Source organism: Cyrtonyx montezumae, unplaced genomic scaffold (assembly GCF_038088225.1).
Source record: "Cyrtonyx montezumae isolate F1298 unplaced genomic scaffold, pur_monq_1.0 scaffold_7, whole genome shotgun sequence".
In the NCBI taxonomy this organism is placed as follows: Eukaryota; Metazoa; Chordata; class Aves; order Galliformes; family Odontophoridae; genus Cyrtonyx; species Cyrtonyx montezumae.
In genome coordinates this window covers 15,250,925-15,268,836 of record NW_027072078.1, presented here as the reverse complement: position 1 = coordinate 15,268,836, position 17,912 = coordinate 15,250,925, and the positions used below count along the sequence as shown (strand labels likewise).

Genomic DNA, 17,912 nt, shown 5'->3' with positions numbered 1-17,912 from the left:
TTTTGTAACAGTGCTGAGGATATCTTAGGATGTCTTCATCGTTGAACTCAAATTGGCTCTTTTTTGTCTACTTACAGACTGCAGGACAAAACTGAAATTCTGTCCTTCCAAAATAACATTTATTTCTTTTTCTCTAATATGTCATGTCAGAAAGTAAGTTTTCATTAACTACTGAATTATGTTCTTGGTGGGTTTTTACTGCTTTGAGGCCAAAGCAAATTAAAGGAGGTGATTTGTCAACATAGTGTCTGCTTGAGTATGGCTGTCAGTAAATATGTATGTTCATTTGTCACATGGTTAAATATTACTAAAAGGTACATTTCCAGTGACCGAAAATAAATGCATTTCTACTTGTTTACCTTACTCTTTTTTAGATTTTTAGGTGTTGTTCATTTTATTAATCAACAACAGTTGCAAGTTTTATCAAGGATTAGTTTTTACCTAGAGGTTTGTTCTAGTGAAATCTTTTCTGTTTATTTAATCTTTTTTAAAATATGATGTACAAAATTTCCTTTTTACTATGTATATGTTGTGAATGTTTCTTGTATGTTTACTTCTCTCATGCTCTTCATAATAAGTAGTCTCGTCTGCTTTCAATTTCTCTTCCGAGAACTTCAACTTAAAGTCTCTGGTCTTTCATGAAACCTGTCATCCTATAGGTGAGCACACATACACCGTAGTTGTTTTCAGTGCAGATTCAGTGCCTGTTACAGCTTTTTATGCATGTGTGCAACAAGATTACTAGCATGTGCTACCATCTTCCCACTTTTAAATAAATTCTTATTTTGTGCATAAGAGTGCTATTGCTCCTGTGAGATATTAAGGGCTTGCTCAATGATACAACATTAAAAAAAAATATAATCCGTACTTTGCAAATTTGTTAAACTGATGTGAAATGACTGCTGCCAAATCAAAGCACACACCTATGCTCCTGGAAAGTCCCAAATAGGGACTTAGACAGTTCCTAGTGTGGTGCTGGTCTAACTTCAGATTTGTTGTAAGGTGACTGGTGGAGATTTCCTCTTTGCATGTTTCTATACTGGGCTTATGAGTGTGTGCTGTAGCCATACTATGTAAGTGGGATTCACTGATTAATTTTGAATCCTCTCCACTGCAAATGCCCAGAGCTAATAAAAGGGTTAAGATGGCCCTGGAAATGGGATAGAATGGATTATTAGCAATGCTAACCCATTTTCTTTTTTTTTTTTTCAAATTTTTTCAACTGTGATGAAATTTATTCTCATTTTCAGTTACTTTGAAAGACTTTCACTTAAAAGCTCCGTGAGTTAACATGGGACAATAAATACTGTTAAAAATAAGTGTTGAAGTAGCAAAAAATTCATAAAGTGCATTTTATTTTTATGTACTGTTCTGTAGCATCTCTCTCACACTGGGATTTGATACATGGCTGAAACTTCATGCATGAAGTTTTAATTAAACCATTAATGTTAAACATTAACTTTGCTTAGTTAATATTAACAGCGGTGTCTCCATAGTTACATTAACAAATCTGTTTCATGTTATTAATTTTCCTCATGTATAGTATTCTTACTGGTGTATAAAGTATTTATAAATGCATGTAATAATGACATGATTCCAGACCCTTAACTTTTGTAACATAAACCCATTTCCATAAAACTAGGAATGGAAAGCAGCACAGATGTATGTCTGAGCATAGCGTCTCTGCTGCCCTCCGAGCCTTTGTTTTCAGAACGCCCTGATTGACCTACCACCCTTCATGGTTCACTGATTCACTTGATAGATCAAGTTTAAACTAGCGCATATTAGCACATTTGTTAGTACTGGAGGAACAGTTGGCCTTCCTGCTTTAGGCTGCTGGTTCATTTCAAATGGAGCAGCTACAGAAAACAATAACAGAACACCAGTTAGGACAGCACCAAAAGGCTGACAGACTGAAAGCAGTTGCAGGCTGTAGTAAATAAGATCAATTCATTCACAATGCTGTTTAAAGAAAATTAAAAGATGATAATTATTTAAAACTACTTTTAAAGAAGTTTCACTCTATAATTGTGTGAAAATTTCGTATTTGACTATTATTGGATTTTCTTTTATTAAGCTTAGTTGTTTTATAATGTGTTTGTTACACACTGAGAATGGTAGCTAATAATTTTTGTCCTAAATAGCCGTTTATGTCTGATAGCGTACCATCTCTCTGCTCAAATGTCATTTGTGAAATTAAAAAGAAATGAGTGCAGAATTTGTCTTATTGTTGCATATTCTCAAAGTGATTTGTATAAGAACCCATAAGCAGGTATTTAAAGATTTTTTTTTCCTCTCAGGGTTTTTCTAAGCTATTAATTGTGGTGCATAAAAGAAAGCTCAACAGCATGCTATTTATAGGAGAAAAAAAGTACTCCTAAATCATCTGTGTGTCTTTTGCTAGTATTAGAGAGAGAAAGAGAGGGAACTGACTAGTAAGCTTGAGAATTTCCTGCTTTACTACTTTCTTTATTGTGGATTTTTTTTTTTTTTTATTTCTTGGAGCAAAATAAAGCAGACTGGAGACTTCAAATTATACACCAGCGAGTAGTGTCAACAAATGCTTAAGAGTTGAAAGTGTTTAACATACTGTGTAAGTTGGCATGAAGGAGGAATTTGTCTCTACTTAAGGGCTGTTTTATTTCATACACACAACATGGCATGCATCCCAAGGACATGCTTCTTTGTGAAAGCGCTAAGGTCTCTGAATCCTGAATGTCTTCAGTCATCAGACAAGGATGCACAAGGACTAAACTGCCCTAATTGCAGCCTATACTCCTAAAGGGAGCCTATAAACAGGAGGAGAGTCAACTCTTCGAAAATACAGATAACAGCAGGACAAGAGGAAATGGTTTTAAGTTAAAGGAGGGAAGATTTAGGTTGGATGTCAGGGGGAAGCTCTTTACTATGAGAGTGGCGAGGAGCTGGAACAGGCTGCCCAGAGGGGCTGTGGATGCCCAGTTCCTGGAGGTGTTCAAAGCCAGATTAGTTAGGGCCCTGGGCAACCTGGTCTAGTATTAAATGGGGAGGTTGGTGGCTCTGACTGTGGCAGGGGAGTTGGAGATTCATGATGCTGGAGGTAGGTTACAACCCGGGCCATTCTGTGATTCTACCCCAGTAGATATCCTTCAGTATCTTAAAGGAATCTGGCTTGTGTTAGTAAAATTGTTAATTTTTATCCAGATTCTTTGTTGTGTTTAAATGAGTCAAAGAATAACATATAGGAATTTCATAGTCATTATATTTTGGTCTTAAGGAATACTTTGATGCTAAAAGTATTTATCTATAATTTCTCAGAGGAATTATTCCTGTTCAGATGTTGAGGTGTAGAATAAGAGGGGAACAGCTTCAGAAAGACCCAGCCAAATCTATTAAGGTTCATATGACTGTAAAAATTAGATTAATCTTCTATATGGGGCAGGAAAATATGGTTTTTTTCACTCTTGGTTCCTTGTGGCCTTCTGCTGATGTTCTTCTTGAATGCGGCATACTTATCAGGGCTTCTAGCTTTTATTTGGCTGATAAAATTATAATTTAACCTGATGATAAAGGGAAACTGAGAATTTATGAGTGAATTATTTGAATTCAAAATTGTTCAAATTGTGTTTTTTCAAGGAATGACCAAAAAAACAGCAGTACTGCATGCCACCACTTGCTTTTTGTAACAAATTGACTGCACCATGGCAACTGTTGGAGCAGAAAAGACTTGAAAAAATGGTGCCACCGTTTTTTTATTATTTATTTAATATGAATTATTTATTAATCAGCAAAAAATGTGCATTGCAGGTATTAAAGTTACTTCTCAGAAGACTTCATTGGTTTTATGTGAGGGATAGGGTGTTGTTTGCGTAGCAGTGTTCTTCAGCACTGTTTGTTCAGTTACTTTGAAGGCCTAGATGTAACTTTAAAAAACAAAAACAAACAAACAAAAAAACCCAGTAATTCCTAGATTTCTGGCTTTTACCAGATTATCTATTTATTGACATTTCTTCTTGCCTTTCAAAATGTATTGTTTGCTTTGTCATCCCAGAAGACAACAGTATTGAACTGTGCTGCCAGTTTTGTTGGATCTTATTGTCATATGCCTGCTGGCAGTATTTCACATGAAATTACAAAAAGAAAATGTTTTGATACCTTTTTTTTTTGTCATCTGTCTTATAACTTCTGCACCTCATCCTGCTCCTGTATCAAGGTTTAACTAAGCTATGACATGCATTTTTTTTTCCTTCTCATTCTACAGTTTTTCAACAACTGTGATTCATTTCTACTTTTTTTAACTTTACAAAAAAAAAAAAAAAGTAATCGGTACTGTAATTTTGAGATAAATAGCACGTCTTCAGAAGAAATGGTGACTTTTTAATACTGTAATTATTGTATTGAAGTACTGTATTTGTTCTAATATTAAAAATTCACTTGAGCTGTAGAAATAGCTGGATTGCATGTAATCATAAATGGTTTGTGTTTTCTTCTTAGGGTTTCAAAATAGGCCAAAATCCTTGAAAGTGTTTGTAAATCCAAGCAGCCACAAAAGAGAAGCCTCTCATATTTATTATGAACAAGTTTCACCACTTTTTAAACTTGCTGATATAAAAACTGATGTTACAGGTAAGTTGCCTCAAAAGCATAGTTTAATCTTTTGTGAAACTACTACTTAAGCCTGCAAGACTGTTTGAATCCTTACCAGTTCTGGCTGCAAGTAGTGCATTTGGAATTCTTGCTAATGCAGTACAATCTATTTTTTTATTAGAAGTGTTTTAGTATTTCTGTTCTTCATCAGTTTTTCCCCTATAGTCATCAATTCCAATAATATATCTTTCATACTTCTAGGCCAAATGTTGAATAAAAGGAAAAAGTATTTAATGTCTGACAGATCCATATATGTTTGCTAAGATTTCTTCCTGCATTCTGATAAATATGCCCTTAAATATTGCCTCTCTTCTGAGAACATCTATTGATCTGACATCGTGTGAGAGAGGCTAATGGGAAGGAGCATGTTATCTCTGGGTTCTGACTCAGTTGAGGGATGACCTGGAAGAATAAATGATTAAGTTCTGGCATGATGAGGGCAGCTCTCACCAGGCACAACTGGCTGTCTGCAGAATATGAAGGTAAAAGTATAATGTGTTCTGCTTAACACTGGACAGTGGGTCTTCAATATCAGGTTTGGATTTAAAGCTCCATGTTCTGCCAGGGTTGTGTATCATATCCTTCCGTCTTTCACTGAATTTGCCCTTAGCTTTTTTATTTAATTGGCTTCCTGTAAGGAACTGAACTAATTTTCTTAAAGCAGTAAAACTGTAATGAAAAAGCTGCATCATTGCTCCTGCTCCCTTTTGCAAAGTAACCAAAACTTCTGCTGAATGAGATTTGGTCCCCCCCTAAAACATTCTTGTTTACAGAGAAGTGATATTATTATTATCTATTGCAAATAAATGAGTATTTATAGCATTGTAATTCTCTCTGATACACTGCTGTTCTTTAGGTACGCATTTCATATCTGTGTGAAGTGTGCAAGACGTTTTAATACCAAAATGTATTTTTTCTTGTGTTTGTTATAACTGGTTTGCAAAATGATCAGATCCAGCTGAAAGACAGTGCTTATTCTGCCATTGTTGCCTAAACATTTTGTGAAATCATGACTAGTTCAGGTTACAGGCCAAAAAGCATTTTGAACAAATCTAATTTAGTAATAGTACAGTAATGTGATAAGTGTTTATATGAGATTTATCTTGGTAATTTTATAATCTGTATCTACATATTTTTAAATTACTTAGCCCGCATTTTAAAATAAAATCAATTGAAGTGTGAAATAGAATTTTCTGTTACAACTATACAACAAGAGGCAACTATGTCATATTGTTAAATTAGCTATTACATTATTTTAAGCAACTATTTAAATAAAATTACTCTTTGAATTTTTTCCATGCTACTGGTTATTTTTTATTTTTGCTGTGAAGGTAATCTCATTTGTTAAATTATGCTAAAGGCAGCATTATCATTAACTTGTATGAGATTACATATTTGGCTGAAATCCTAAACCTGAACTAATCAGCCAAATTTGTACCAAGTTTTATAGATTAATTCACATAATGTTCTTCACAGTTTGTATTAAATTCTTTGTAATTTTAAAAGCATTTATCCAAATTGAATAGAAACAATTAAAATTTTCTTATTATTTAAATTAAAAAAACAAAACAAAACAAAAACACCTTCTGTTGTTAGCCAGATAAATGTAAAATGCTTATCCTTAAAAATAAGGTTATTTTGGCAATATCTGAGAGCTATAGTGCTTATTAGCTGCCTAACACTCCTCCTACAGGCAAAATGAGAAAACTACATTAGAGTTTTAAATGCCAGTAAAGAATTAAATAATTATGAACTAAGTATTAAGGAAAAAAAGTGACGAAAAGAAGAAAAGAAATGAAAAAGGAGTCTGAGTGAAAGTTCTGTTCACTGGTGCCATCTTCTTAAAAAAAGTAAAAAAAATAAAATAAAATAAAACCTCAGGGTGCAAAACCTAAACGCTTATGGTACTACAAATTGAAGGCTACAATACAATTTTTATACTGAAGATAGTTTACTTCTAATTTTTATGCATACACTACTTTAAGGTCTAAAATGTATTGTAGAAAAATGTTAATGTAAATTTGAGTCTGTGAAGTGATTTGTTGTACATATACAATGTAGGACTGGAAGGTTACTTAGCAACAACAAATCTGGGAGTGCTGAAAGACAGAACTCTTCAACCCGTCTCATATTTTGGTTGTTGGCTCTTGGAGTTGCTTTTCAGTGTTTTTGGTTCCTACATGATCAACTGTGCCAGGGCTTATTTTTCACTGTCGCTTAATATCAGAAAAGTGTCCATTTGTTTCTGTTTTTAAATTTGAAGTCATATGCTGATAGACAGTTTTTAGTGCATACTGTTATCACTTTTATTATTATTATTATTATTATTTTTAGAATGGGTTATACTCACTATATACATGTACGCTGTGTGTAGACAGGGGAGTGTTTTGAACTTTTTTTATGCAGCATTTGAGTAGTCTGCAGAAATAGTGTGCTATAACATGTACTGATACAGAATGATTGTTTTAGACACCAAGACTAATATTTTTAACAGTATTTAGAAACACTGGAGAAAAGCCTTGAACTATGCTAGCACCAGGGACAGACAAGCATAAAAGATTAATGTAATTTTGCATATAATGATGCACATTCTTACACAAAAAATCCATCTGCAAGTGTCATGTCAGTCAGCAAAAATCTTTGATGGGTGGGTGCAGCTGGGCTGTCTCTTCTGGCAAAGCTGGCCTAGAAAATGCTAAATGTAGTTATGATGCTTTGTGCCATCTGTAGTATGCCAGTTTATCTTGTCTTCGCTGGCATTTACGGTACAGTGTAGGGTATCAGCAAACACAGAGACATCAATGTAGACTGACAGATTCATTTCCTCCAGAGGCTATGAACTCTGGTGTATACTTGTGCCACCTTCTTCTGTGTGTTATATTCTGTTGTCACTGGTATTTGGCTTGAATTCATATTTCTGTATGTAACTCCTGATATTTTTTATTTAGCAATTTGCATATCCTAACAGAAACACAATTAAAGGTGAATACTGAAATAATTCAGTCTTAACTGAGGATATGCTTAGATTTTCCTGAAGTTTACCAACTGTATCAGTGCTACAAGTTCCATTTTGATGCAGCAAACATCTTCTCCAATTCTCCAAATTTAAATGCATTGAATAGCCACATATCTGATGCCAGTTGAGTTTTGATGTATTGCTTTTTAGCTAGTGCAATTGTAGAACTTACTTTCTTATAATTGTAATGTATTTAATGATAAAAAATATATTCTGAACTGAATTAATATATATTCCTTATGCAAGAAGTGGAAAAATTCAATGTATCCAACCTTCTGAAAATTAAATTATGTTGTTTTCCACAGTAACTGAATATGAAGGACATGCTCTGTCAGTACTTAAAGAATGTGAGCTCCAGGCATTTGATGGGTAAGTTAGTTAGTGACTGTGAACACTAGTAAACTAGTACAAAAACAGGTACAAAAGGAAATAGAAAAAGCTGGAAGAAAACAGTATGATGTAAGGATGTCTGATGTGAACAGATCCTTGTCCTTTCTAAAAGGTAATGATTTGGTTTTAGGGAGGATTAATGGTAAGGGTAATTAATTGTACCCTTTTAGCAATTCCAGCAGCAACCTAATGTGATGTCTATTTCCATTAAGTTGTACCCAGATATTGTGCAGTGTTGCTTGTTATTTGGTGGACTCCAGTTTTGCCCTGGCTTCCAGTTCAGTTTTCTTAAGTCAGCAGCAGTGTCTGTTGCTTGGTTCCCTGTTTTCAAAACAGAAGAGCAGTACTTCTGTACCTCAAAGACATGATGTTGTTTTATTTATTAAAGTAAGCAGTATAGTAAAGTGCAATTTATGATCTTGGATTTATCTGAAAAAAAAGTTATGATTCCTTTCATGTTAAACAGTGCATGAATTAATTTGGAAGTTTTCCATTTCCAGTAGGATGTTAGTCCTGCATGTTTGTATTTTGGTACTTTTTGTAAGCAGTACTGCAGCGCTTTAATTCTTTGTCAGAGCTGGTCTTGACTGTTCTATTTCATTCATTTTCCCTGATTTCTCCAGCTCCCACACTGTTCTGCAACACCACGGATGTATGTCAAGTATATTGCGCTTGACTTCACCTCTTTTTCTATCCACCTTCATTTTTCTTACCCTCGCTAGAAATTACCAAAGTTGGCTGTGTGCCTTTTCCCTGTATTGTGGCCGAGCCACGGTTAGAGATTGCATGCATCACAAATGCAAACTGCCTCTGAACTGCGTTCACTTGCTCGTGCAGTAACAGAAATGTGAAGGATATATGCAAGTATTTCTTCCATAATCAAAAACTTACATGTCTGGATTTTATTTAGTAGACAGAATAAGTCAGACTTTAGGGAACAGATGACTGAGAAACTTGTGTCTGATGGTTAGACAGATGTTTTTTTTTTCTCTAAGAAGCCTTCTTGTGGTCTTAGTCAAATCTGTTTGCTCAAGGCTTTCCACTCCTTATGCATAACAGGTTCTTGCTGATTAGATCTGAAATCTCTGGTGCCTGATGCCATCTCTGTTTCTGGCCAGAAAGGAAACTGTTGGGGACTAACATTAATTAAAAAAATAAAGTTAGCTACATTTTTTGGTGGTTTTTTTTTTTTTTTTTTTTTTGAGAAGCATCAGAAGAATTTATATCTGTTTTCAGAGTACTAATACGAAGAATCTGTATTTAAGTCTCTCCAGGTTTATCACACTCCGAAGATTACTTTTTTTTTTTTTCCTTTGGAAGAGATTTTTAAGCCTAGACACTGGAACAGGTTGCCTAGAGATGTGTTGGATGCCCCATCTCTGGAGACTTTCAAGGCCAGGCTGGCCCTGGCTTTGAGCAACCTGATCAAGCTGTGCATGTAACTGTTCATTGCAGAGGAATTGGACTAGATGGCCTTTAAGTGTCCCTTTCAACTCTAAGGATTCTATGATTCTGTAAAACTAAATTAAAAATCCAAATGTTTCCTTTTTTCATTCAGGTTTTTTTTTTTTTTTTTTGGTGAGCATTGTTTAGCTAGATGGAAGAAATATTCCTGCCAAATAGAAATTAAGAAAGAAAATAATGACAGAAACTGAAGAGATGAGATGATTTAATTTAAGCACCTAGTAATATCATGAATGCACTTTTTAAAAGCATACAATTTTTATCTGGCTGAATTTTTGGATGTAATTTCACAGCTACATTCATATAGATGTATGATAAAACCCTTTAAATAAGCACCTTCTAAAGTAAACCTGACTTATCTATACTTGTATTTGTAGTGTATTTGTATATACAGAACAAATACAAATACAGAAGTATTTGGAGTGTAATATTATCTTTTTTTTTATTTCTGTAGAATGTGTACCTTAAAAACCTTCAACTTTCAAACACTTATTTGGAGAATTCACCTAAAATAAATAAATAAAACTGAAAATGACAACAACGAACACTTACTGTAACAGAGCTTTTATAGTCAAATACATTCTTCTCTATAGCCACAGCAGGTGGGAGTTTAATTACATGCTCCAGAAGCAGTGATTAAGTACCTTCATGCAAAGGATTGCTGGTATGAGGATTTTATACCTTCCTAAATCCCTCCACTGCCTGCATAGTGTGTGGGATTAGCTGCTTTCAAGTATTTTCAGTTTTATTTTCATATTTTGTGAGTCATTATTATAATGGCAATTAAAAACCAGTGGAATGCTTATGGCGGTCAATACTGAAAGGTTTGGAGTTTTTCCACTGAAGTGCTTGGCCATGTGCTTGAGTCCTCCTCCTTCTTGATTCTGTGACTATGGTGCTACAAGGTAATACATAAGTTCTGTTATTCCTACTCAGACAGAGGGAAGCAGAAACAAGAATGCCTATAGCTTGTTAGCTGGTATGCACTGATCTGCCTGTTCCTGAAGAAAGGATGGATTTCAGCTGCTTGAAGTAGCATTGCATTGATGGGGTGTTAGCTGTGTTCTGCTGGTTTGCTCAATTATGGAATGGTTTATTTTGAACTGTTAAGTGTTTTTCTTTCTAATAGGGTAGTTTGTGTTGGTGGTGATGGATTTGTCAGTGAAGTTGCTCATGGTCTGCTACTTAAAGCCCAGATGGATGCTGGAAAAGGAACAGACTATGTACCAATGCCTGTCAGAGCACCGATCCCTCTTGGAGTGATACCGGCTGGTGAGATTAAACAGCACTATTATGTTTTGTCAGTGATTTGTTCTAGGTCCCTTTGGCATATTTTATAGGTTTGGCTACTAAAGGCTGTTCTTGGTGCTAAAGCTTCAGTTACTTAAGGGAGCTATTGAATAAATGACCTAAATTAGTGATTTAGATTGATTACAAATGACTGGATTTTAAATCATTATGATAATTTATAGTAATGGCACAGATGAGTTCTTTGCCTAAAGGAAGCAGCTCTGGAGGAAGAAAACTAAAATTATCTTCAGATGATCCATGCAAAGATTGTGTTTTGCCCTTATTTGCCAACAGAAATGATATCAAATGCAAACTTTGTTTTCTAGAATGTTCTTAATTCAAGCCACCATGTTTTTGCTTCTGTCTCCAGTTTTCTTGGCAGATTCTCCGCTAGATTTGTGCTTTGGGTCTATTTTTAAATGGTGTACTAGGAATGCATATTGCAAATGATATTAAAAAAAAAAATACTGTGTACAGAAAACTGCTTTACCTCTCCTTCACTTCTACAGATCTGAAAATATATACATCTGTTTTGAAGAATCCTCTTGTTCCTATCTTAACTTGTATGTAATTCTTGTGCTTTTTTTTCCCCTTCTTACCCTAGTTTTTCCTCCTGCTCTTCTCACCGTAACTTGGATCATGTAGAGCTGCAGGCAGGGCTCATTCTACACTTCAGTCTGGATCACTCCCCTTAGAAAGAGGAGGGAAATCTTTGCATGGACAGTACCCTCAGGTGTGGGTGCTGAAGTGAATGTTTGTTGTAATTTGTCAGGTGATTTTAACCAATAGAGAAAAACAAACCTTCAGACAGGTGAATAGAAAGTTGTTCTTTTCAGTTTTCTACTAAAAAATGGAGCAAGTCATTTGCAAACTCAGCAACCAGGTTGTTTTTTTAATAGCATCATTAAAACCAGCAGTGATTTCTTCTAAAAATGCAACATTCTACTAGCTTTCTTCAAGTTAAGAACAACAGTCTTGTTAAGTGGTTTGGTAAAAGATGGAATGATCTCAGAAATGTAGAAGAGGGATTTAAAGACAGCAACCTGACCATCGCTTGTCAGTTAAGGCTGTGTGTGTCTAGGTGGTGGCAGGGTGGAAACTCTCCAGTGCCTCTCTCTGTGCTGGCTGGCTGTGAGAAAGTCACTGTGCCTCAGTGCCAGTGCTTCCTCTCTTCAATTGCTCCTCTTCAAGGACAGAATGTCATGAAAGGATATCAGAACCTGAAAGAGTGCTCTATTGCTTGCTGCAGAGACTGCTATAGGCTTCCTTAAAAGAGATTGAGACTGATTTATATAGTGAACAGGTGAGAAACTTCTTAATGGTTTCCTAAGTAGCATTTTGAAGTTCCAATCCATCTGATGGGGGAGAAGCTGCTTTTGAAACTGCTTCCCTTCTGGGCAGACAGATCTAACGGAAGCATACTTTTGGCAGAGCACCATTGTGGTAGCACCCAGGCTACCCTCCTATGGTGCTAGCTAGAGAGGTGATGTAGAGAGGACTGTGGTGGTCCCACCAGCCACTAGCAAGGGCTTGTTGCTATGGGAACAGCAGCTGAGGGGCTGCACAGGGAGCAGGAGGACATGGAAAGCGATCTTGTTGTGATGAGCAAGAGTCAATCTGTATCCAATGGCTGCGAGCCTTTTGGTCCTAAGTGGTTCATTTAAATAAATTCATGGTTTCCAATTAATTTGTAAAATAAAATATTACTGAGGGACTGTTAATTTCTGTGATATTTCAGGCAAAGGACCAAAATGTTGGTGCAGTTTTCATCAGAATTTTAGCTATGCTTGACTAGGAAGTCATTACATCACATTTATCTGTTTGGATGGGGGAGACATTAACAGCCTTATGAATATTCATGTTGCCTGGTTAATTAAGTTAATTGTACTGCAGAAGTGCTTGCACATCCAAGGACAATTTTTCCCCTACAGTTTCTGTTTGGTACCTCCATCAGTCATTCTTTACGTGACCTGCAGATACTTTGTCCTTACTGTTATGCTTTTGTGCATTTTGTAGGATGGAGGTTGTAGGAAGTTGTTTGTAATGTCAAGAAAAAGGGTGAGTATTTAGAACAGGATTCTGGTGCTGGAATAATAAAATCTATTTTTGTTTCTGTTAAAAAAAAATTGGCTGATAAAGATGCTGGAGTTATATGGTTGAAATCTCTTGTGCTGATTTACAGTAAACCGAGTAGTTGTAGTGTCACATAAAAATGTGACTGCTATAATTTGTGGGGGGAGAAAACCCATACATGAGTATCAAAGGAGGTTATTAGCTTCTGCAGTGTAATACAGTAGTGTTCAGGGGAACCATCTTGTTATTGGTAAGTAATATTCAAAGCTTACATAGGGTTAAAAAAAGGTTTAGGTGACTTGAAAATATGAATCATGGCATTAAAGCCAATGTTATTGAATTACCATTTAAGTCAGCAAAGTTTTCACCCTAAAATTTTTATTTGTACAATAATTTTTGGTTATTTTATCTCTTTTGGTATAAACTTCCTTTGTGTCATCCTCCTTGTACAGGACTTAGACAGTGGGATGTTTAATTCAGTCACTGTTAGGGTCAAAATGCTGCTAGGTATGTATTAAGAGCTTTTTGTCTGGAAAAGATGGTGACATTTCCTACTGTATAACTGTGCTTGTTCTGGATCTGCAGCTCACAGAAGGGCTTGCTTGCATGCAATACTTAACGTTTTTGAATACATGCAGAGCTTACTGTCCCAGTAGTCAGGAGAGGGTGGGGATTTGCCTTGTTTACTTCTGTAGAAATTAATGAGTTCCACAGATTTAAGACAAGGATGCAATTATTTGTGCTATCCTGTTTAGTAGGAATAAGATTTAACTCCCATTAAAGTCAGCAGGAAAATTGGTATTGATTTCAGCCCTGGCTATTTGTTATCTTGCTGCCATCTGTATCAACGAATTATTCTTACTTAAATGAGGAATTCTAATTTAAGAGGTACCAAACTCGAACTTCTGAAGTTTATTCTACCCTGTGCTCTTCTATTAGACTGATCTTCGGTGACATAAAAAAACAATATTTATAAGAATAACTGCATAACTTGTAAAGATCTGCAGTTTACTAATTATAAAGCATATATATATATATTTTTCTTTCTCCTCAAAAAGAGGTTCCTGTAAAAGTCACTTTGAGTTTCAATAATATGACCCAAGGAGATATCTCTGTATACTTCGAGCTATTATAGCTTTACTGACCAAATAAATGTAATTGAATCTAGTCTAAATGTCAGAAATCATTCAAACATGAGATGCTGTAAGCATAGGCTTATACTATTCTGTGAAGAGTACCTTGTCAAATCTCTTTTTTGTTTTTGTTTTTTTTATCCCAAAGGTTTCGGTATGGAATTATATTTTATGTTCATTGAAGTGATAAAAGTTGCTGATTTTAATATTAAATGGAATCTAGAACTACAATTTTGTAAAGAAAGGAAAATTGAGTAAACTTTTCATTGAGTTGTTGGATATAAATTACTGGAGATAAATTGCTTACATTGTAGAATACATAATAAAATGAACTTCCTGTTACTGTATGTAGAGAAAAATTCTTTGGGTGGGAAAAAGAGAGTTAAGATTGAACTTGGTTTATTCTTCTCTCAAAGTGCTTCATAATCCAAATTTTCTGGGCATATTTAAATATGTTCTTCAGGAAAAGGAAAAATAATATTATAGTCACCTGTAAATTCTGAGAAATATGTGAATTAATTTACAAATCTGTTTGAATTGTTCAGAGAATAAAGCTGCACATAATCAGATTACTTCCAGTACCACTGAGGATGTAAACTTCAAAAAATATTTTGTGTCTGTTGTGTGGATATATGTACCTCACTTATTTCCTTCACGTAACAGGAGCCCTGAGGCTCTTACTCAGAGATTCTCTCTCTGACATTGTGAAGGCTTTCCATGAGCTCTGAGCACTTTGGTTGTTTACAGAGGCTTAGTTGACCTAAGGAAGTAACAGGTCCCCTGGGAGATACTGTGACAAAATTCACATGGTTTTCTATTTATTTATTTATTTTAAACAAATTCTTATTCAGATAAATTACTGGAAAAAAAAATCAAAGCATCTACTACTGAATAACAGAGACAAGATTCCTTTAGAGCTATTAGAGCTGTGCAACGATGTACATCAATGTTTCCATACTTAGTATGCTTTTCTACCACTGAAGTGACATCAAAGATCGCAAAGTTTTGAGCCAAATGTAATTTTTCAGTCTGGTATATGATGCTCTTAAAGTGCTTTTTGAGATAGAGTGCTTCTTACTTGAAATATGATGTCTTCCCTTTCCTCACTTCTCTCCCCCTACTGTTGATAGAGAAATTTAAATGCATCCATAAAATTAAAGGCAAATTTTTCAACCAGAGTTGTCTATTGCTGCTGCAACACATTAAATAATTCAAGCAACAATAAAATGATTTGAAAATTTGAGTAAGTGAACTCACTCTTTTATGGAACGTTAGGTTCTAAATTGTTCATTTGTAATTTTTGTAATTTTAATTAATCTGTTCTTGAATTACTCATGCCTTACTCAGTGCTATAAAGAAGCTCAGTATTCTCTGCTTGGCTTCAGGTCCTGGTGTTCTAGTTATGTAAAATGGAATCCTGTGGCTCTGCTACTTGGCTAAGAGAAGCTATTTTTCAGTCAATAATGTTCTCCTTAAATGTAAAATAGACATATTGTAATCAACAATATCTGCTACTACTTCTAAGAACTTAAGATGTAATCTGCAAGGGGAAAAGCAGCTGTCTGACTAGATCTTGTAGAATTTTGCCTGGGAAACTTGATGTTTTCATTGGCCTGACATTGTATTGTTTTTCCAACTTAACAAACAGACAACATTCCCCAGGTGTGTCCTTGATAGTCTGCACGCTGGTACATTTTTCCAGTATTGTGCTTACATAGAAAGTATTTGTAAGGGAAATGAGTAAAAAACAGCAACAAGCAAGGCAATATTTGCTTTTGAATTTTATGGCAATTATCAATGTATCAGTGAATGTACAGAGAGGATTTTGTAGATCTCTGGAATTTTGTTTGCTTCTAATTTGTACTATTTAGCATTTTGCTGTTACCAAGACAGTAATTTATGTAGGGGGCCTTTTTTTCCCCTTTGAAAATGTAATAAGTGTCTCAATTTCTTTATCTGTAAATGCTATATATATATATACTATAAATATATACTTCTTGCTATCTTCTATCCTATTTATGATAGTTTGTGTTTACTTTTGCAGGTACTACTAATATTCTGGCCTACACTCTCTATGGAATCAAACATGCAGTGACTGCAACGCTGCACATTGTAATGGGTAAATACTTACAGACACAGTGTCAGTTTTTAAAAAGTGAAGCAGCACTTAGAGGTTTGGCATAACCAGTTGTTTAAAAAACACGTAGTGTTATGCTATAGCACTGTAAACTATATTGTAAGACTTTTGTGTCCAAATGATTCTGTCCTGATTTACGGAGTATGAAATATTTTTTGCACATAGCTTATTAACAAAGGCTGTGAATCTCATCTTCTGGTAACAAATTTTGCTGTACAATGATGCCCAATTCTGGCATTCATTTCCTCTTGCTGATGTTCTTTTATTGAGAAGAGTAACTTTTTCTGGACTACATAGTGTGAACTGTGTTACTCTGTGTGTTGTTATGTGCTGGTTGGTTGGATCCTCATCTAATTAATTTAATGCACCTGCTGGTGACAAAAGGAAACAATATGCAATACTTGATACAATACAATGCAATACGCTTGAGAAAGTGGCTAGCACTGGGCTTCTCAGGGAAGTATTATCATATTTCTGAGAAAGTATTGTTTAGTTCTGTTTATGTTCTTTAAAACAACAACAACAAAACAATACTTAGCAGTTTCTGTAAGAAAGTTTTCAGCCATTCAGTCTGATCTGCACAACAAATGGGGTTTTGAAGGTAAAGATCTGATCATGCTAAAAGGAACAACTAGGTTGCTTGCCCATGCAAACCGTATTTCTAGGACTTCGAAAGTAGCAAATGCTTAGCTGAGCGAAGTCAGTGTTTCTTCTAAAGTAAGTTTTCTTTAGGATACGTTTTATAAATAAAAAATAAAATATACTTTTTTTTTTTTTTTTTTTCCGTAAAGAGGGTAATGAAGAAGGAAGCACCTAAACATGTGTTTTCTAGACCTTGCAGTCGGCAGTGGCAAAGCCCTTTTCCTAGGTAGTACAGCTTACAGTCTGTGCACATATCTGGAACTATCTTTTTTTTTTTTTTAATCAGACAGTGAATATAGTATAAACAGGTTTTTTATAGGAAAAAAACCCAGAAACTATATACCTTGTTTTGAATAAAATTTAATGGCTATGTTCTATAACAGTAAGAACACTTGTGACCATTTCACCAATTGCTTGTAATGATGAAACATTGTACTGAAGGAATTCAGGAATTCTCAAACATAGGTTTCAAATGTATTACATAGTGACCGTGCATTTTCATTATATAGTAATTGAAAGTCATGCTATGTGCTGCCTGATGGATTGGATTGATTTTTACCATAAAAGTTTTGACATTTTTGGAGCCCCTGAACTTTCTTCTCTGAAATGAGTATTTTTACAGCCTGAATGTCTGAATTGATTCCAATTTCCATTAGTAAAGCTTGACTTCCTGAGCAGATTCTGTAGGCCTGTATCTCAGTTAAATTAAGTGAAAAGGAAATACGTTATATTGGGTTTGATGTTATTTGTAATTTCTGATCTTTGTCTTTGATTTTTAGGTCATATCCAACCAGTAGATGCCTGTACTTTTAGTACTCCAAGCAGGCTTCTGCGTTTCGGGTTCTCAGCTATGTTTGGTTTTGGTGCAAGGACTCTAGCTTTGGCTGAAAAGTACCGTTGGATGCCCTCCAATCAGCGAAAGGATTTTGCTTTTATCAAAACACTGGCAGATCTCAAGTATGCCATAAGTTGTTAAATTTTTCTAGTATTTCTCATTTTCTTGATGAACATGCAATAATGAATATAGTAAAATATAGACAACAGTAGTTTAGCTTTCTTGACTTGTCATCTGGTGGTTGCTAAACTTGTTATATTCAGCATCTTAAAATCATTTTAATTTGAATAAAAGTTTGTCTTGCAG

General features: G+C 34.9%; 1 protein-coding gene across 1 annotated transcript in view; it reads left to right on the top strand.

Moving 5' to 3' along the window:
- The window catches only part of CERKL (ceramide kinase like), a 47,908-nt gene that overhangs the window by 24,130 nt on the left and 5,866 nt on the right, over nt 1–17,912 (top strand). Inside the window, exons 3-7 of the mRNA XM_065750484.1 lie at nt 4,474–4,605; nt 7,948–8,011; nt 10,626–10,768; nt 16,037–16,111; nt 17,551–17,728. Coding sequence (XP_065606556.1) covers nt 4,474–4,605; nt 7,948–8,011; nt 10,626–10,768; nt 16,037–16,111; nt 17,551–17,728 — 592 coding nt within the window. The remainder of the gene's footprint in view (nt 1–4,473; nt 4,606–7,947; nt 8,012–10,625; nt 10,769–16,036; nt 16,112–17,550; nt 17,729–17,912) is intronic.